Source organism: Apostichopus japonicus, chromosome 12 (assembly GCF_037975245.1).
Source record: "Apostichopus japonicus isolate 1M-3 chromosome 12, ASM3797524v1, whole genome shotgun sequence".
Lineage (NCBI taxonomy): Eukaryota > Metazoa > Echinodermata > Holothuroidea > Aspidochirotida > Stichopodidae > Apostichopus > Apostichopus japonicus.
In genome coordinates this window covers 11,469,027-11,490,290 of record NC_092572.1, presented here as the reverse complement: position 1 = coordinate 11,490,290, position 21,264 = coordinate 11,469,027, and the positions used below count along the sequence as shown (strand labels likewise).

Below are 21,264 nucleotides of genomic sequence, written 5' to 3'. Positions count from 1 at the left end.
AAATGTAGTATTGGATGGTTAAACCTGATTGGTTCATAGTGTTGCTACTGGTGGTTGTAGTTGGGCCAATGAGAGAAGTTAAGTTGGTGACATGGTTATATGCTGTAGTTTGGGAGCTCCTTTCCAGGAGTCTTATAGGAAGAGTTGCAGTTTCTTGTGAGCCAGTCAACAGGGCATGAGTAGAATCTGGGCACTCTTGAGGTTAAAGTCTGTCCACTATGTAGATATATAGAATTGTTGTTAACTAAGCTGTCAAACTTGTCTGATGAAAAGGTATCTTAACTTTTCTGGAGGAATTATATGTTGGAGGAATTATTTGTAAATTGTATTTACATCTTGATACTGTGCCTATTCACACTAATGGAATTGATAGAACTGAGAGCTGTCGTCGCTGTTTTTATATTATTGTACCGGGATCTTCTACTTTCGTTGGTAAGGACATCATTCGAACTGATTTGTATTTACTGGAAGTTCATTTATCGCTATCAGCCACGGTACCTTTTTATACTTGCTGTTATCTGCTGGACATTCATTGACCCTTTTTATCCTTTATGGTGGATACCAGTCATAGGGTGTCTACCCTTTAATGTAATAACTTTGGGACATAAAATGTTCTATTGGATTAATTCACATGGTCAAGAGGTTTCTAGCCAGCAACAACAAATCAAACAGTTGATAGGAATACAGTGCTACTGGAAGATACAGACCCCCCTCCCAGATAAGCCTATCTCTTATTTTATTAATGTGCACAATATACTAGTCTTGTGGCCACTTGACACTCCCTAGTTAATTGTAACTTTTATCCCACAATTAAGTGTAAATTGATACCTGTTTTAATTGTAATTGTATAACAGTGCATTCATATGAAGAGTACTTTGCCAAGTTTCTCACGTTGCATAATTACTTAAATATTGTGGCGGGGTTATATAGTTACATACTGAATCTTGCTCAATTCTTATTCTTTATTTAGCCTGTTGTATTTAACATATAGTGGTTAGCTGTCTTCACACTTCGTAACCACTAGGGGGATTCCCAACAAGCGTGCTGGTCAGCTAGCTGCTGACGAGAACCCCATATCCAGCATCCCTTTCATTACCTTCAAACTTGTCTAAATTAGAGCGCCAGCAGCTCTGCTATATTCATTGTACTTGGGCTAGACATTTTAACAGATCCTCATAAGAATAAAGCCAAAAATACATTTATCATACTGATGTGATCTATATGTTCCAATCATATTACAATGTTGCTTGTGCAAATAGTTGTGCTTTCCACCAGTATTTAGAGCTGAATTAAACATTCCAACACTGTTGGTAACTAAAGATTAAGTTTTGGTAATCCTATACTGTATTATATAATGATTCAGGACCTTTGCCAATTTAGTTGGAATTTTTGTATTAAAATGCAAATGTATTTAGCTAGTTTGTTTGAAAATAAATATAGTGGGCATGAAGCTATAGTGTACTGACAAGTGGCAAATGGAACACCATTTGCTTTCTATAACATTGTAGATCTTACATCCTTGGCAACAAAAGTCTTACTCTTATGTGTGACAGGCACAGAATGCTAGATTGTAAATACCAACCCATATTTAATACCAAGTTGAATATGCTGATGGGATTTGGGGAACTTCAACCTAGGGTAAAAGCTGAATCTCATTGTATTTTTATTACAACACATGTGCTAAACAAATCGCAAACATTTATCTTTAACTACTTTGCCGTATCCTGCTCTTCTAAGGGTACATTTTAATGAAGATGATCACCTGGTAACAAGCTGTGTATTCAGAAAGACTTGATCATCTAGTTTTAAGGAGTTTGAAGAGGGTTAAGCTTATTTATCATTGCCATGCTTTTATGCAGGGATTCCTTGTACAGCAGTATTTACATGTATTGCGAAGTTAGGCTCATTATATATGTACCTGTAGTCATTTACTTTCATTTTCATGCTTGGTTGACTGTATCTTGGCTATTGCAAGTAGAATAGCTACAGTATTTGATACAGCTTTGGTTCAAGTTTTCATTATAATTATTAGTGATGTAGTTAAGGTGGATTACAAGACAATCAAGTTGTTAACGTATATAATTAAGGGAGTGAGAGCAAAACTCATCATGAGACCTCTCATAGAACCTTAAGCTTGGAGCAGAGCTGTGTGGGGGGTTCCTTATATGAGAGAGTTGTTATTAACCTACAGGCAGATAGGCATTATTATTTCTCCTTGAGTCGGTAATGCTAGTCTTTATTAGATAATTTGCCCATTCTATAGTGTATAAGTGATAGGTTGCTCTGGAGGTGGCATGCCTCGTAGCCCTATTTGGGTCCCTCAAGAGTTGCCATCAGTTCACTAGAGTGCGTGCGGTATAATCTTAGTTGTTGGGGGCTCAGTGTGTATACCTAGTTGGCCGTGATTAAACCGTAGATTACTCTGGGTTCATAGTCGATTCATAAGCTTCATATTGAGTTCACGGGTATGACATACATGTAGGTAATGACAGTAGGAGCTTTCTACTAGGACCTTTGACTCCATTGTAATTAACGTATGATATTCCGTCCCATTTTGCATTTCATATTCTTTTTTTTATTCCTTTAACATTAGCTATTTTTCTATTTTTGCTTATGGTCGTGTTTCATCTTTTCATTTCTTAATAGGAGTTTGTTCGGGGAACAAAGTCAAGTTCCACAATAAAGATCACAGCACCACAGATGGCGTCTTAGACTATCTTTGTACTCCACCTGTTACATATGCATAGCCTGCTGTACTTAATTGAAAGTCCTAGGAGAATGGACAACTATGACAGGCCTAAAGGCTTGAATTGAACTATTGTTCAACTGAAGTCTCTTAAATCACATCACATTAACAGCTGACTGTTCCTGATCCTTACACCATCATGTGCATACACCAGTATGACATGTAAGATGCATAACTGACCTACGGCTAACAACAGTTACACTATTATACCCCTTATCAACTTTGCCAATGGCTTATAAACTACAAAGTGGCTATTCTTACGACTAGTCGTAAGAATAATTTCCGACTTTGCATGCGCAGTTGCTATTTTTATGACCAGGAGTACTATTTTTACGACGAGGAGTAACAATAATTTTCGGTTAGGGTTAGGATTGAGGTTTAGGGTTATGTTTAGGGTAAGGGTTACCCCTACTACATGCCCAGTTGCTTTATTTACTTTACTGCGCTTGAATTCGCCTTTGTCGTAAGAATAGTTTATAAATAATTGTTACGACTAGTCGTAAGAATAGCCACGGCCTATAAACTAAAGTTTTAGTAGGCTACATCACAATGCATTAAAAGCCTATCTTAGAAGACTTACAATGAAAGCCCAGACAAGGAGTTAACTTGTGCCTTCTGTAGATTATGAGTCACTACGACGAATACCTATCAAGCTTAGCTAGAGAAAAGGCTGGACTTGGCATCAGCCTAGATCCATGCAATTTTAGGGTAGGCATATATAACCTAGCCTAGGCCTAGGCATACATCTACTGTAGCCTTCAGTAATTTATCTAGCTGCAAGCTAGTATAGTAGTATTTAACTTACTGCTAACCGTGATACAAACATATACTCATGAAGGTCGCAACTGTCAGAAAAATGAAGGGCTAACATGATGTATAAGTACTGCGGCTGTGCTAAAGTAGCAGACTAGGCCTAGCCTAACCTAGGCTTGAGCACACTCATCATGCCTAGTAATACATCAGGCCTATTATAGGCTAGGCCTATATTATCAAGTGTAACTAAAGTGGACTAACCTGGTCTACAATCATGCAGCAATGTAATGTGTATCATCTAAGGAAGTTATCGTTACTAAGACCAAATTGTAAACAAGATCTTGAAAGTACTTACATTTTGAAGAATGGACTCCTACAAAGACTACAATGTCACTGCAGGTATGTCACTGTAAGGTTGATGCACAGTCAGTTGATGGTTAACATGGTTAAACAAATCGAGGGCGCTGTATGAAATGCCATGTCGTCTCCATTAGGGATGATTCACAAGGCTATGCTGGGCATAATGTGTATCCTGAAGTATGTTTCAAGTAGATGACTCCATAGGGTAGCTCTTGTAAGTATGCGTGTGTGTGTGTGTGTATGTGTGTGTGTGTGTGCGTCTGTGACGCTTGGGTACGCTCTATCTCAATAAGGGAATGTTGGATTGAGGTCAAACTTGGACTTTAGATCCGCCATATGGAGAAGGTGTGCCCTATTGTTTTTGGTGCTCACAAAGGTCACCAAAGGTCAGTTATGGTCCAAAAACCGAAAATATTAAAACTGCAATAACTCCCAGTGCCAATGTGCGACAAGGTTGATATTTTGGGACAAGTTGTGAACTGGTTAGGGGAACATTTTCAAACTTAACGGTCATGTGATCCGAGGTCACCAAAGGTCAATTAATGATAAAGAACTAGTATTTTTGCGATAACTTGAGAACGAATTGTCTGTTTGGGTTGGGAGTTGCCTCAATGTCATCCAATTGTCGACCCGCATCTTGGTGACCCTTGACCTCAATTTGACCTCTGGTGACCTTTTCGTGTTTTTGGGATTTTTACAGTTTCGATGCTATTTTCAGATGTCAAAGGTACCTTCTGATCATAAATGTCAATAGGTTGACCCTGTGTGACCTTTATGTGCGAAGTTATATGAGGTCAAAGTTTTTCGGTCGGAGTTAGGACGGTTGTACAGACTTTTCGTTTTGTTTTTTGGAATCAGGAGATTAAACTACATCTGAAACCAAGGTCAAAAGGTCAAAGGTCACATTAGAAAAAATGTGCTTATTTTGTGAGGAAACGAGCAAAAAAGAAAATGCTTGGTTTTGATGCTAGATTTGGATATCAAAGGTACCTTCCGATCAAAAATGTCAATTGGTTGACACCCGTGTGACCTTCGTGTGCGAAGTTATACGAGGTCAAAGTTAATTTTCAGACATTTAATGCAATAACTCCCAGTTCCAAGGTGTGACATGGTTGATATTTTTGGACAAGTTGCAAATGGTATAGGGGAATATTTTCAAACTTAACGGTCATGTGATCCGAGGTCACCAAAGGTCAATTAATGTCAAAACACTAGTATTTTGGGGGTAGAAAATGGGCAAAGAAAAAAATGTTTGAATTTTTATAGTTTGATGCTCTAATTTAGGTCTCATCAATCAAAAATGTCAATAAGTTGACCCAAGGTGACCTTTGTACGTTAAGTTATATGAGGTCAAAGTTAATTTTCAGACATTTAGTGTAATAACTCCCAGTGCCAAGGTGTTACACAGTTGATATTTTGAGACAAGTTGCAAATGGTATAGGGGAATATTTTCAAACTTAACGGTCATGTGATCCGAGGTCACCAAAGGTCAATTAATGATAAAAAACTAGTATTTTTACGATAACTTGAGAACAAATTGTCCGTTAGGGTTGGGAGTTGCTTCAATGTAATCCAATTGTCGACCCGCATCTGGGTGACCCTTGACCTCAATTTGACCTCTGGTGACCTTTTTAGTGTTTTGTGGATTTTTACAGTTTCGATGCTATTTTCAGATGTTAAAGGCAACTTCTGATCATAAATGTCAATTGGTTGACCCCCGTGTGACCTTCGTGTGCGAAGTTATATGAGGTCAAAGTTAATTTTCAGACATTTAATGCAATAACTCCCAGTTCCAAGGTGTGACAAGGTTGATATTTTTGGAGTAGTTGCAAATGGTATAGGGGAATATTTTCAAATTTAACGGTTATGTGATACAAGGTCACCAAAGGTCAATTAATGATAAAAAACTAGTATTTTTGGTACAACTTGAGAACAAATTGTCCGTTAGGGTTGGGAGTTGCTTCAGTGTAATCCAATTGCCGACCCGCATCTGGGTGACCCTTGACCTCAATTTGACCTCTGGTGACCTTTTCGTGTTTTGGGGATTTTTACAGTTTCGATGCTATTTTCAGATGTTAAAGGTACCTTCTGATCATAAATGTCAATGGGTTGACCCCCATTTGACCTTCGTGTGCAAAGTTATTTGAGGTCAAAGTTAATTTTCAGACATTTAATGCAATAACTCCCAGTGCCAAGGTGTGACAAGGTTGATTTTTATGGACAAGTTGCAAATGGTATAGGGGAATATTTTCAAACTTAACGGTCATGTGATCCAAGGTCACCAAAGGTCAGCTAATGTTAAAAAAGTAGTATTATGGGGGGAGAAAATGGGCAAAGAAAAAATGTTTGAAATTTTTATATTTTGATGCTATATTCACGTCTCACCGATCAAAAATGTCAACATGTTGACCTCAGGGTGACCTTTGTGTTTTACGTTACATACAAGTTCAAAGTTAATTTTTTGACATTTAATGCAATTAAATCTCAATGCCAAGGTGTGACATGGTTGATATTTTGGGACAAGTTGTGAATGGGGTGGTGGAACATTTTGAAACTTAAAGGTCATGTCATCTGAGGTCACCATTGTTATCATATCTGTTGACACGCTTGTAGGTGTCTTATATTTCTTACACTTTCGACGCCATATTTAGATCTCAAAAGTGCCATTTGATAAAAAAATCCGATCACATTTTGTGATCACAAAAGTGTTGGCTGTAGTGTTGGTTACTTTATGGGAACATGTAGGACCACAATTACTTGGACTTTTCCAGCCCAATCTTGCTTCATAATATTATGTGTATTGTCATATATATACCCCAAGCAAGGAACCACAGTGCCCTTGGGCTCTTGTTCCAAAAACTATTTTGGAGAGATCAGTACCATAAACAATTATTCAGGTGCAGATTCCTGTGAATTCCATCATTCCTTGCAGTTCAGTGGCACAAATTGCTGTATTTACTTCGCTCCTCGCTTACCTGTCTCCTCACAACCTTAGCACCTCATTCTACCGTGCCTATAAAGTCCTGGTAAATAAATAACACTGTGCGCCCTCTATGACCGGACCCCCCTTCCGGTCCCTCCTCCTTTTTCATTCTACCATTCCAAGTGCCTACACGCATATTTTTCTTGTGGATAGTTCCCTTGGAAAATTGTCTTGGTTTTCTTCGACGATCGCCGGAAGTTTTTTAGCTTCGGATCTTTAGAAGTTTGACAGTCCTTTCCTGACCGATAAGTATCCTTTTTGTCAAAAAGGGAGGGTTTTGGGGACTGTTTTCGTAGTGCGTTTCCTCCTCGGGTTGGTTTGCGGCGGGGTTAGCAGTTCCGCGAAACTGCCTAGGTTCCCGCCCTATTCCTCCCCACGCTAAAGCGTGTTGTTATTATTGTGTTTTCTTAGCTTGTTTACTAGCTTTCTTTCCCCCAATTAGTTTCTCTCGTCCCCCTTTTGGGGATTCATAATGCTCACTTATATTCACTCTTTTCGTATGTATTTCTCGCTCTCTCATTTTCGTTTCAGCTTGCATTTTCTTGTTAGGCCACCCCGTAGCGTTACCTTGTTTACCGTTGCTAGGTTACGCTACGCTCCACCTAAGCCTAATTCCCTCCCTAGTTCTCCCTTCTTACGTTAAGCTCCTATTGTTGTTCATTTATCACTAAGAAGTAATCTTCCTTAATCCGGTTATTTAGCATGTCACGCAATCCATTGAAGTGCATCAACTGCTCTATGTTTCGCCCAGGCAGAGCCAGGGACGAACACGACCTTTGTCCAAAATGCAGATCTTGCACTCGACAAGACCCCTGCCTGGTGTGTATTAAGTTTACACCAGTTCAGTGGCAGGACATCGACCTGTGGCTTGAGGGCTTACGTAGCAAGCTCCAGGGAAGGCTGGACTCGATCCCGAGCGCAATCGGGGCGCCGGAGGAATAACGGGAGATAGAGAGGAGGAGGGAGTAGTAGAGAGAGAGGTGGAGGAGAGTGGCCAGGAGAGGGCCGAAGGAGAGAAAGAGGTAGAGAGAGAGGAAAGAGAAAGAGAAAGAGAAAGAATTCCCCTAACGGCCCCGGCTACGTCCGGATCAGTTACGGCCAGAGGGAAGGGCAGGAGCAAAGGCAAGGCTCCTGCCAAGAAAAGACCTCCAAAGCAGAGGCACAGCTCGGCCGGGCTGGAGACTCCGTCTCAGTCCAGGCCGCAGCTAAACAGACCCACAGAGCGCGGCCCCCCGGCCGTGGGAGGCTCGGGTTCAAAAGAGAGAGCAACCGAGGGGACGCGGAGACGGAGCCGGTCCCGTTCCAGGGAGCCGGACAGGGAGCCGGAGAGGCGGGTTCCGACGGAGATCCCGGCCCGAGAAAGTAGGGAGAGAGAGTCCTCCCGCCGACCCAGAAGGGAGAGATCGGGGTCGCATACAAGATCCCCAAGACGGAGAGAGAGGAAGAGATACTCTCCAATCTCCGACGAGTCCTCGGACTCTTCCGACGATGGATACAGAAGATCCAAGAGGAGGCGCCGGTCCCCGAGACGGCGCCAGGAAGAGGAACCAGCTTGGCTATCCAAACTCACCGGCCTGCTACGGCCCCTGCTGGAGCAAAGGACGTCCACGGTAGCCGACGTGGCACCGGGCCCTACCAGCCCCGTATCGACCATGGCCCCGCAACCGGCCCCTGACCCGGACGCTCTGGATTGCAGAGCGTCGGTGAATCTTTCTGGCTTGGAGGACGAAGGGGAGCCCATAGATCCAGATCCTGTCGACTACGATCCTATGGAGGACAGCTTTGGTCACAATTACGAACCGGAGGAAGCGCCCGTGACAGGAGGAGCCCTCCCACAGGAGCTGATAACACGGGCGGCAGACATATTCAGACGACACCTGGGGTTCGAGGAACCCGAGACGCAACCGCAGAAGGCGGGCCGGGTATCAAAATTGACGGCGACCGGCGAAGCGTCATATAAGCCCAAAACTACCATACCAGTAGACGCAACCTGTTATGACAGATTTGAGGCCATTGCCAACAAGACCAAGTGGACGGCCTTCCCGGCCAGGGCAGATAGAGCGGTCAGGGTACCTGACGAGGCCTGGAAGGATCTATTTAGATGCCCAACCATCCCCCAGGAGGCCAAGGAGAGATTAAAAGCTGAACAAGGGGCCTCATCCACACACGTGTTCAAGACCCCGGACCAGAGGAAGCTAGAAGAGCTTTTGGTAGAGGTGGACATGGCAGCCCGTTCGGGCATGAAGTTCGCATCGGTACTAATGCTATCAGCCGAAGTCCTCATGCGACACCACCAACAGCTCCCTGAGGACAGCAGCCAAGTATCCAGGGACGAAGCGGGCCAGCTCCTCCTGCTGCTGGGCCCCCTCGTCATGCTCGCGTACGATCAATTTGCAAGGGTCGCTACCAGGTCCGTAAAGGCCCGTAGACAAAACATCGTCTCCGCCATCCATTGGCCTTCAACGGAGGCGAAGGACAGAATGCTGGAACTACCAATCCTCGGGGAAGACCTTTTTGCGGGCTGCTTCCAAAAGAAACTGCAGGAAGAGGTGGCCCGAAGGGAGACTCTGGCCAAATCAGAATTCCGACCCCCACCTACCCAGAGAACCAGACCCTTCCGCCCGAGGGAGAGCAGAGCACCTAGGGGAACGAGAGCAGCACCCGCCAAATCTATGAGCAGAGGAGCTCTCAGAGGCAGAAGCCGGGGGGCAGCCTTCCGTCCGACCCGCCCTTGGGCCCCCAGAGGAGGCAGAGGTTCGACGTCGACCAGACGGGACAGTGACCGCTCCTCCACCCGACCAGCATTCGCCGCCAAGCCCTAGGGGTGCCCACCTCACCGCGGCCATTCCGCCGGTGGGGGGGAGACTAACAAACTTCTCCCAGCAATGGGAATTTATTGGCGGGGACAAGTGGGTGTTGGACACAGTCAAACACGGGTACAAAATAGAATTCTCCTCCAGCCCACCTTTCGGGTCGGAGGAAGGCAGACACTCACACCCACGGACCCCGTCAAACGCTTAGCCCTAGAAGGGGAAATTCTGGCCCTGCTGGCCAAGCAGGCAATTACAAGAGTTCCGGAAGAGACGGGACCACTCTTCCGGTCCTCCTTTTTTCTGACCAAAAAACGGGACGGCACCTGGCGTCCCATTCTAAACCTGAAACCCCTGAACACAAAACACATCAGACCAAAACACTTCCGTATGGAGACCTTAAACTTAATATTACCCCTACTCAGAAAGGGCATGTGGGCGGCGACCGTAGACTTACGGGACGCCTACCTGCACATCTTGATACACAAAGAACACCGACGATTCCTAGCGTTCCGGTACGCAGAACAAGACTACCAGTTCCGGGCGCTCCCATTCGGCCTAGCCACGGCTCCCAGAACCTTCACGAGAGTCGCGGGAGCAGTAGTCGCCTACCTCAGAAAAAGAGGGGTCACCCTCTACGTATATCTAGAAGACTGGTTGGTAGTAGGGAACAGTCTATCGGAAGCAACCAGCAATGTCCACAAAACGCTCCAGACCCTTCAAGAACTGGGCTGGATCGTGAACCAGAAGAAATCACGGCTATCACCCTCCCAGACGATCCAGTTCCTCGGGGCCATACTGGACTTCACCACCGGGGTAGCCCGACCCTCAGAAGAAAGAGTCGCGGCAGTCAAGACGACCACACAACAGATCTTGGCACACCGGGGGTCACCAACGGGGACATGGCTCCGGGCCCTGGGACTCATGGCCAGCCTCGTCGATATAGTGGGTCAGATCCTCCTCGCTAATTATACTCCTCTCTAATTATAATTCATCGCCATTTATCTAGGTTTAAAACCTCACTTGTGTTCTAGAACACTTGTGGAACCCACTTTCAGAACATGTTAAAAAGCGCAAGCCGAATATGTTAAAATGCGCAAGACTGAATGGTTTCAAACGGTTCTCGTGACGTACTCTCTCTGCTTTAATATCTTGGCAAACTGCCAAAAAGAGGACTATCTCAAACATTGGCAAAGTGCCAGGAAAACGAAAACTTCTTAAGCCTTGGCAAACTGCCAGCAATGTGTATAACGCAGTACATTTGTTAAGAGAGGAGGCGGGGCCAGGCAGTCACCTGGCTTGCCACGTGTGAGCTCAACGTTTGCTGCAACGAGCTGTCGACTATGTGAGCGATCCTATGGAATAAGCCTCTCTATTTCTCTGGTGAATTACCAAGACATACGCGTTAGTAAGTTGAATAAGGGGTGGGATAGAACCCCATCAAAGCTACAAGGGCTATCACGCTCCGAACATACGGGATACGCTCCATGAGTAATGTTCGATGTTCCAAAACTTTAAGCAGAGTTGCACTTCGTAGCACCTGATAGGCTGGCCGTGACCATGCGCTAGCTGGTTTCAATAGGAAGTTGGAAACTTTCACTGTACTACGATAGTGATACAATTCTCATCTCGACATGAAGAGACTTGAGAAGTAACAGGTACGTTAGCATAACATTTAATACGTTTTATAACATCAAATGTGGTGTTGCTGAAACGTCGACATAACGGTCTATGAGATTTTAATGTTATATTAATGTCATATTCATGTCCTTACGAAATTTGTGTGGATTTACTAGCCTGAAAACGTTTCGGTGACATATTTTTTACACCGCAAATAACGTTATCATAACAAAAGACGAAGCGTTTAATAACGCGTTTGTGTGCGATGAGTAACTCCCCGGGCTCGGTTAAAGCAGCCAGGGATTTATGAGGTGGAATTTCTACAAACCCACCCTCTCACCAACTTCACGGTCCCTGTTGGGAGTTTGTTTCGGATGAGTAGATCTATAGCCCAGTTACTGTGGCTCAGTGGTTAAGGCCGGTGCCTTTCAATCATTAGGTCCCGAGTTGGAGTTACTCCAAGATTAATGTATGTCGTCCAGTCACAGAGTTGTTGACAATTCATTATCATGGACATTAAATACGAATGTAAGAGACTGAATTCGGTCAACTTGCGGCCTTGATAGGCCAATGAGGTTTCTTCACAAGTCCCTGCTTGCAGGATGATCTAAAATACATATGTATACATTAATACATATATAGTTTTAGGAGTCACATACAGTATAACAGTTGTAGCATTGACCAAGATTCTGATGAAGCAAACTATCCATTCAGTACCCATTTTTCGAGAGCACTGTGGTCAAATGGTGAAGGCAGTGGACTGGTGATCTAAGACTTGCAATTTTGAGTCCTGGCCAGATCATCCCGTTGTGTCTTTGGGCAAGGCATTTTATCTCCATTGCGTCTTTCCATTCAGGTGTATAAGGGAAGCCTCGCAAATTTAACCAGCCTGCATATCGCTCACGCTTGAGTGCACACACCCACAGTAACTCCGTGAAAGTAATGAGCATTGAGCTCCCAACACAGAAGCGCTGCTATTGTTTGTAAACAAAAGCGGTACTTGCCTTTTCCTGGTCTGTGGTTTTTCCGTAACAATGGCACTCTGACCACAGTAGCAGGAGATTTATTTCAAGAACGAGTTGAAATCTTCATGAACTATTTTCGTATCGAATGTTTCAAAATACTTTCAGACTTCTTTTCCTGTACAAAGTATTTTCATTCACTAACACTGATCCATCTCTCTTTTCTCTTAGTAGATGATTTGATTCATAAAGAAGAAAACAAATATACCACATGTTGTGTATTAATTTTTATCAGATTCTGTAAGACTTTTTTACAGGACAGCCTCGAAGTTTCGGCAACCGACTTGTACATCAACAGCAGAGTGCAGAACAGAATTTTGTTACTTCATAATTGTTTGATAATAGAATTGAGTTGATTGATATCCTCACGTGTGTGTGTTGTCTTTTTCTTAAGGGGGACCTGTAAGATAAACTGTCAGTCGGGGGCTTTTTGGCTACCGCAATGAGGAGGGATCTGTCTCTATGTTTGACAGGTTATCGCTGATCAGGGTTATTTTGTTAGGCGGGGAATGGTGCCAGAACAGAGGTCTACTGCCAGCCGAGACCTCTCTGGCACAAGTGGTAGACTTCCTCACTCCCTCTTCGAGGAGGGAAAGCAAGCGTCAACCATCAAGAACTACAGGTTGGCAATTACCGCTATCCACTGCGGCTTTCCAGATGGGTCCATCCCGGGCAACAACGGGGACATCACCCAGCCCATCAGGGGGAAGGCAAACAGGCGTCCTCGGACCAGACGGCTCGCCCCCTCGTGGAGTCCATCAGCAGCACTGCAGGCACTCACTAAATCACCATACGAACCACTGGCTTCAGCCCTGTGGCAGCCCTTAGTAAGAAAACCCTTTTCCTGATCACCCTCGCGTCAGCAAGAAGAAGGAGCTGTCTCCATGCTCTGCCTACAAAGCAGAACCATATTAGGTTTGAGAACCACGGGAGAATGGTCCCCGATCCGTCCTTCATACCCAAGAACCAGGTCCTTTCCTTCCTGCCGGGGGACATCTTTATCCCTGAAATAAAGACGCTTTCCTCAGTCGCAGAGGACAAACTGTGGGGCCCAGTCAGGGCTCTCAAATGGTACTTAAACAAGACTCAACCCCTGAGAGGAACAACCATGTCCTTGTTCATACTACCCAGAGCACCTTTTTCAACGGTGTCTAAGGACACCCTCTCTCGGTGGCTGACGGAGATTATTCGCCCCTTCGCAGTTGGCACAACTTTAACGAGAGCCCATGACATTAGAGGAAAAGCGGCCTCGACAGCTCTTTTTGCAGGAGTCCCAATAGAGGTCATCCTTAAGGCAGCAGCTTGGCGGACACCAACGACGTTCGTCGCCTGTTACCTTTCAGACTCATTACAGGCTGAGGAGGCATTTTGTAGCGTGGGGATGCGAGATCCGGCGGGTACTAGGTCCCACCCCTCGGTCCTCCCACCATCGGGCAGTGCCACTCGGTGCATAGGTTGGGGGGAGACAGGTAAGCGAGGAACGAAGTAAATACTCCAAAACTTACTGGTTTGGATATTTACGAGTGACGAGCTTACCTGTCTCCATTCCCGCCTCCCTCCCCCGAGGGGAGTGGAACACAGCCGGACGGAGGAGCGGTCGCATTGACTTAACAAAACACCTTCTAGCACAGGCCAAGAGACCTGAGGAAAGGAGGTTCCACTACCGTACGAGCCCCCGTACCATCACCTATTGTTACCAGCGAGTTTGTTGCAAAGATAGTTTTATCTTGACCGGTAGTAACTGGTAGTAACTTGTAGTAATCGGTAGTAACTTGTAGTACCTCGTAGTAACTGAGGGCCACTATGAGTGACTTAGGGAAGAGTGTCTTAGAGTGTTTTATATATATATGGAGAAGCGTTATATATATATTTCCTTTATAATGTTGATACTCCTTTCCTTTGTCTTTCTCCATTAAACACTACGGTGTTCAGGGCCTTGGGCCTAACTTGTAGAGTACCTTCGGCTACCTTTTTTAGAGCTAAGGGGTACAGGCGTGGACGGGGTCGTAGAGGGTAGCCCCCCTCCCCACAGGAAGGGGAGTACTACCCCTCCCGTTGGAAGCGTCAGAAATTTGATGTTAGGCTAGGAGTCGAGGGGGTAGCCCTCCCACTTGTCGGGAAGGACTACTACTCGACTCCAAGGCAGAGACCACTTTGGAGGGGCTTTGGTCTCATGAGAAGGAAGGTTGGTGACCCGTGAAGCCGGGTCACAGAGGGTGCACAGTGTTAAAAAGTTACCAGGACATTCTAGGCGCGGTAAATGAGGTGCATAGGTTGGGGGGAGACAGGTAAGCTCGTCACTCGTAAATATCCAAACCAGTAAGTTTTGGAGTTTCCGTCCATAACGCTGGCTTAAAAGTGCATTGTCGATATAATTAAGCAGTACTCGTTAACAAAGGAACATAAAACTTTAATTTTTTTGCCAAGCAAGCTTAAATTGTTCTTCTTTTGGACAAAACCATATCAAAATTGATAACTATGATCATCTAAATTTTAGCCCTGAGGTTGACAGGTTTTGGATCTGACCCAGTACTACTACTAGTACTTTTAGTACATAGTAATCTACACTCTAAAGGCTAGTTTGGCCAAACTTACTAAGTACAGTAGTTATACTACTTAGGCCTAGTCATATTTACATGAGATGTGAAGTTTAACTGCCAGCTATTGACATGAAGTACAAATACTTGAGTTTGTCATCATAAACGTTTTGTTATTGAGTCTATATTTAAGATTAAAGACACAGCTAATGGTTCACACCGACACACCGACACAACAAGTAGTAGTAGTAGCCTAAGCACTTCACTGGAGTTACACATACACTTGCATGATGCAAAAATTGATGTAAAAACAAAGTTCTATTTCAATATTTTCTACTTCATGAACAAGAATGAAACTTTCTGATCATGTATAATCATCCATTCCCTACAAAGAAAGATACAATTTACTAGAATATATGTTCTAATACGTAAGTGTCACAGTTCCAAAAATCCCAAAAATTACCGCGATCCGTCTCCAACATTTTTGACAGAGGCACGAAGTACGGTGTTAATTAATAATTCATGACATGGCTTGCATTTTTAACAAAGTTCGATGTAGAGTATACATATTTGGTTGTATCCTTGCTTAATTTGGAACTATTTTGAATATGCATATGTATGCATATTTGGTGACATTACGTTGAGAGAACCATTCACAGACTTGGACGTCTATTTTTGTGGAGTTTCCGGGTCACAGAGCTCTTGTCAAAATTTTTGCAATAACGGTCATATAGGGAGGTCAGACACCCAACTGTGATGTTACTTATCATTAGAAACAAAACTTAGCAGTTTTAAGAAATAGTTTAAAACTTATCGTGATAGTAAGAAAAGGTACAAACACACACACATGTATGCACACACGCCCAAAGAAGAACAAAAGACTCAACAGCTTCAACTATAGAGTGGCAAACTGTTTTTCATTAGGAACAACATAGTTCTCATTTCTGCTTCCATTAAGTTCTGTCTCTCCAACTGATTTCCTTCTTGCTGCTCAAATACAGATCTGGTATTTTTGCTTTTGCTTTCTCTCTGCTGCTGACGATCATGAGGTGTTCCTTACTTATCTCGTGTCTGGTAAAAGTAGTGTACTGAAACTGACCGTTGCAACCTTTAGCAAGGGTATTTGTTTGCTGACCATCTCAACAAAGTTTGCAAGAGGAAACACCTTTCCCACTAGAGTTTATGGTGCGCTCAAGCCATGGAAAGTCTTTGCACCATTTCTCACAAAAACAATCACACTTTCTCAGTGTGGAAACTGCAGCAAGAGTCTTTGAAGTGGAAGGTCCTTAGTGCTTGGAAGGTCCTTGGTGCCTCAGTGGCAACAACTGCAAGTTCTCTGATACAGTTCTAAGTGCTACAACTATCCCCTTGTTGTTCTCCTGCAGATCTTACAGCATTTAAGTTTTCCATCGTATTTTCACTTATATCGCCTTCTAAGTTACTCAAGATTCTTTTTGTTTTTGCTAAAGAAATCTGTGAGTGTTCCCATAATAGCCATAATGAAGCAAAGGTGAAACTTTTAGAGTTTCAAAACAACTTGGTTACAAGATTTGCAAGTAGATTTACAATGACCAAGTGAGAAAACAAGTTTATCGTAAACCACAACCTGGCCCACTCATGTACTAATTCATCTCCATGGACCCATTTACTCACATACTGTAATTCACCTCCAAGTCAAACAAAGATACTAGATTTTTACCCTGTTAAAAAATTAGCTCTTCTGGGATAAAGTTCTGTGCTTAAAGAACATCAGCTTGCCCATGTGTGGCCTGTTTACATACACACAAACAATACATACGTACACTGTAGCCTGTGGAAGCAAACATGTCTGAAATCTAACAGACAGCGTGGGGATTCCTTTCTAAACCACTTGTGGAGTATTGACAGTGAATATTTCGATTGCGAAGGTTTGAAGAACTGTCATGTACAGTAATTGCGATATAGTAGTTCGCGATGCATATTGTACACTGATTTTGCCGCAAAAAACTCCCCGCCCCGTTTCCAATCTCACACAAAAATTTATCTGTGGTTAGCAGCACAAGCTCAATGTTACTGTACTTCAAAATTCATTATATTTTGATTTATGTCTTATTTCTTCAGTGCTTGTTAAGCCAACTGTCCAGTATGAATCACAAGATGTAGATGTACTGGATGGCATTGTTGGAACATCATATGAGCATTTCCACGGTAAATCACGTTATATTTTTGATGTTTTTCGTCTTCTCTTTGTACCATATATTTTACTAACACTTGAGTTTGATCAATTCTTCTACAGTAGTTACCACAATGCTTAGTTTTTTTATTAAAATTTGCTTCTTGTAGATTTTATAAGGCAAAAAGAGTCGGTAACTCACGTTACATTTCTAAAAGCGCCAAAATTGGAAAACAAATATTATTCAAAAAGTGTCCTCATACTAAATGAACACAAAGAAAAGTGAAATATGGTAGTTATACCTTACCTACTAGTAAACTTATAGGTTGCCAAAAAAATCCTTTATCATTCTCCAGTTGCATAAAAATGATGCAAGACTCGGTAACTCACGTTACGGTAACTCACGTTACAATTTGTCCACGCATAACAGTTCATAAAATATAATGAACACAGGCGGAAACAGCCAAAACAATTGACATCAATGATGAAGATTGTGTGACATTGAAGGCCCTGTAATAGTATAGAGTAATATTTCATGGATGTATCAATATGGTTATGGGTAATTATGAGAATGGGGTCTTTCACTGTCTAACAGCGTTATCAGCCCCTGTTTTCTTATATCTGGCCTAGCTTAATGTACAAAAATCAAAATTCCCTTTAAAGGGTGTCAAGACTCGCGCAAAGAGAAACGTCTCATACCGGTAATCTGACCTAGATTCGAATGAGGTGTAACAGAAGTGTTAGACACCACCATCGATCCCAGAAAAAACACACACAGCTTGCTACCGTTGGTATCCGGGTACCCGGGTACCCACCTGACGCGATACCACCCGGTTTCTAACTTATTACCCGAATCCTACAGTATGCAAAGTTTGACTTTTTTTTTGCATACCGATGGTTAGGCAAGATTTTCCCATTGACTTAGAGTACGTGTGAGGCTACCATGTGGTCGAAGATAAAAACAATAATATTAGTATTCCATACTGTAGATATCTTATAACTGCGTCACAATTTCAGCGAGTAAACAGATGGTTAGGCTAGATTACCCCATTGACTTAGTGTGGTGTTAGGCTACCATGTTAAAAGAAATTGAAAGAATCCTCACAATTGCTATTTTTTCATTCGTTCATTTCATAAAAGGAAAGACTGACATTTACGAGATGTTACTAATGGATAATAGACGGGATAACTAAAAATTAATAATCGCAAGTGGTTTAAACATTTATTCCAAATTGGATCAAATTGTGGGAATCAAGCAATCACGCAGCTAATGCGAACACTGGGCCTGCATAATAGATAGTAGTACTTAGTAAAAACTGTTTAAGAGCTAAATTGGATATTTATATGCGAGAGCAAACATAAGCAGCGGCGGCAGTGCGATGTTAGTAGTGATGTTAATTTATTAACAAGTTAATGAAACAAACAAAAGCAAATAGAAATTGTTGAGGAAGGGTTTATACCTTATCTTACACCTATTTGGACATGAAAACATTGTCATTGGAGAATATAATTCATTTATTATAGCATCCGATATGTAGTTTCCTGAAAATCGCAATACACAAGGGTAATATTTTTCCGGTTACCCGCAATACCCGGATACCCGACAGGTAACGGCTTTCCAGTTCCAGGTTCCTGATTTTTGGACCCTTGTAAACACTAATATTAACAATTATTATAAAACAGTGAAAACCAACAATTCAATTCTAGCCATGTTTATGCACCACATTTGGTGCTTCAGTTTGACTTGGTAGCATAATTGTCTACATTATAAGCATGATTGTATGTATGGTAACTCACGTTACATGGTAACTCATGTTACATGGTAACTCACGTTACAATTTGCATCACCTCCCCTACTTAACATAGTGGGGTGCACAACATTTCCTTACTTGATTTACATTTTGGGATGATGAGTAGAAACCAAAATCCAATGATGAGATTTATAATAGTCACATATTTGATGTATGGGGAAAAAATAATTATTACGGTAACTCACGTTACATCACCTAATAGAGGTTTGAATAAAGCAAAATATAGATTATTTTGGATAATATATTCAAAAGGTTGGTAGTGATATCTGAAGTTAGTGCCCTATGTAAGCAATAAATGAACAAATCAGTAAAGTATCACCATTTAATTTCTTAGGAGAACAAAAACAATTCTGTTCATAATTTGTGTACAAAATTTGCATTGCAGCATCCTTTCACTTCATATGCAAATTTCTACAAAAAAAATCAATATTTCGGAAGGTATCATATTGATTCAACAAACTTGGATATGTTTACAACAACATTTAACCAATGACAAGATGTCATTGCAGAATTTATATTTTGAGCCCACGTCCACTTTTTCATGGAAATGCCCATATGATCCAACCTGTTCTGCTACTAGAATTCGATCTGAGAGTGACTTAAGCTTGATGTGGGATCCTTAAAATACTGTTGCTGGATCCCCCGTTTCCAAACATGACAATCCTTACAGTCATTTTCTCAAAACCTTAAAATGGATTTTAATTGCGTCCCCTGGATATTTATTGTGTCTCGGACACAGAATCCTGCATTCCTAACAATTTTGATTTACTATATAATTGCACAAATGTACGTCCGTCACAAAAAAATGTACGTTCGTCACAATCGAATTTAAAAAAAATTGCGAGTGATAAAGGTCTCAACAGCTTGTTACTGATATGTGTAGTTAAGAGTCTTCTTGACAACAGTGTTTAATTGTATATCGCATTACTATTCACAGAAATATGCAAAATCAATTTAATACAATCTGAAAAATTAAATTTCTCTGGGTACGTCCATCATGGATTTTTTCAGTATTTTTGTATCTTATTTGGATGGACAAGGATTGAAACTCCATAGAAGAATTGTAAAAGGCAGATGATCCATAAAACCGAAATGAAAAGTAATCTTCTTTATATAGCCACTGATATATGGAACAACAAACTGTCCGAAATGTACGTCCGACTTTACGGAACTGCCATTCAGTTGGAGAAGAATTAGACAAGCCCTTCGGTTGAACTTCCCTGCCCACTCTCAACCTCACACAAACATTTATCTGTAGTAAGCACCACAAGCTGATGTTATTTCAAAACTCATAATATTTTGATTTCTGTGTTATTTTCTTCAGTGCTTGCTAAACCAACAGTCATGAATGGCTCACAAGATGTAGATGCACTGAATGTCATTGCTGGAACATCGTATGATCTAACCTGTTCTGCTACTGGAGCTCGATCTGAGAGTGACTTAAGCTTGGTGTGGGATCCTTCACTTGTAGTGAAAACTCCTCTTAGCATTACACCTAATGGTGACGACTACAAAGACTACAGCATAACATCTACATATACTGCAGTGAGAGGCGACAGTAATATCACCTGTAAGCTTACTGGATATGTGATGCAAGATGAAATCAATGACCAACGTATGGAACATATATCACATACAGTGAATCTTAATGTTCAGTGTAAGTAGAAATTTCTAGAATTTCTCCTATTTTTACTTAGAAATGTTTCTCCATTTTGAAAGACAAATATAGGAATCTATTTTTGTACCCATGATTATCGGCCTGCATTATTGTTACCAGCAAACATTGACATGATTAGTTTGTTATTTGTGTTTTTAATTAAAACTTTAATCAATTCCATACTTGACAGCCTATGGTTCCATATTTCATATTTGGTATGTGCATGTGCCTTATTGAGTACAAGCCCTTCTTGTTTTGTGCAGAGGTCAAAGGGCATTTGAGTTGACCATTAGACATAGTTTGTAAACTTTGAAAACTTAGAATTTCATGTGTGTTAGCACAATGTTCAGAAAATTTAATCAGGTTTAAACTTTAATCCTGATAACATTTTTAAAATGATGTAGGATTTTCATGCATCAAAACATAGTATCAGGTACATGCTGTTTAATACAGATTGTTAAAGTGATTTCCTTCATGGACAACCACAGTGGTTACACCTACAGTGGTGTTCCGTCGAGGTTGACACGACCGTCCGGACGCGACGTTTTCAGACGTTTCCAGACACTTTAGGACACTTTAGGACGTTTTCTGACACCTCCGGACGGTCGGACGCTTTTGTACATTTTACTCCAACAATATTCACTTTTAATCCGGACGGAACATGCGGTTTACTGCCTACTTTTTCACACCAGATTAAATCGATCTTCTCAGTTTGTTACAATAGAAGTTACAATGGTGATATGTCCGATTCTGTCCGATAATCCGGACGTTTTTAGCCCGACTCAAAGTAACAAAACAGTAAGGATTACAGAG

General features: G+C 42.1%; 1 protein-coding gene across 2 annotated transcripts in view; it reads left to right on the top strand.

Moving 5' to 3' along the window:
- Positions 1–21,264, top strand: part of LOC139977424 (uncharacterized) — a 118,736-nt gene that overhangs the window by 56,451 nt on the left and 41,021 nt on the right. For both annotated transcript variants that reach the window (XM_071986740.1, XM_071986741.1), the window contains exons 4-5: positions 16,932–17,018; positions 20,119–20,451. In XM_071986740.1, coding sequence (XP_071842841.1) covers positions 16,932–17,018; positions 20,119–20,451 — 420 coding nt within the window. The remainder of the gene's footprint in view (positions 1–16,931; positions 17,019–20,118; positions 20,452–21,264) is intronic.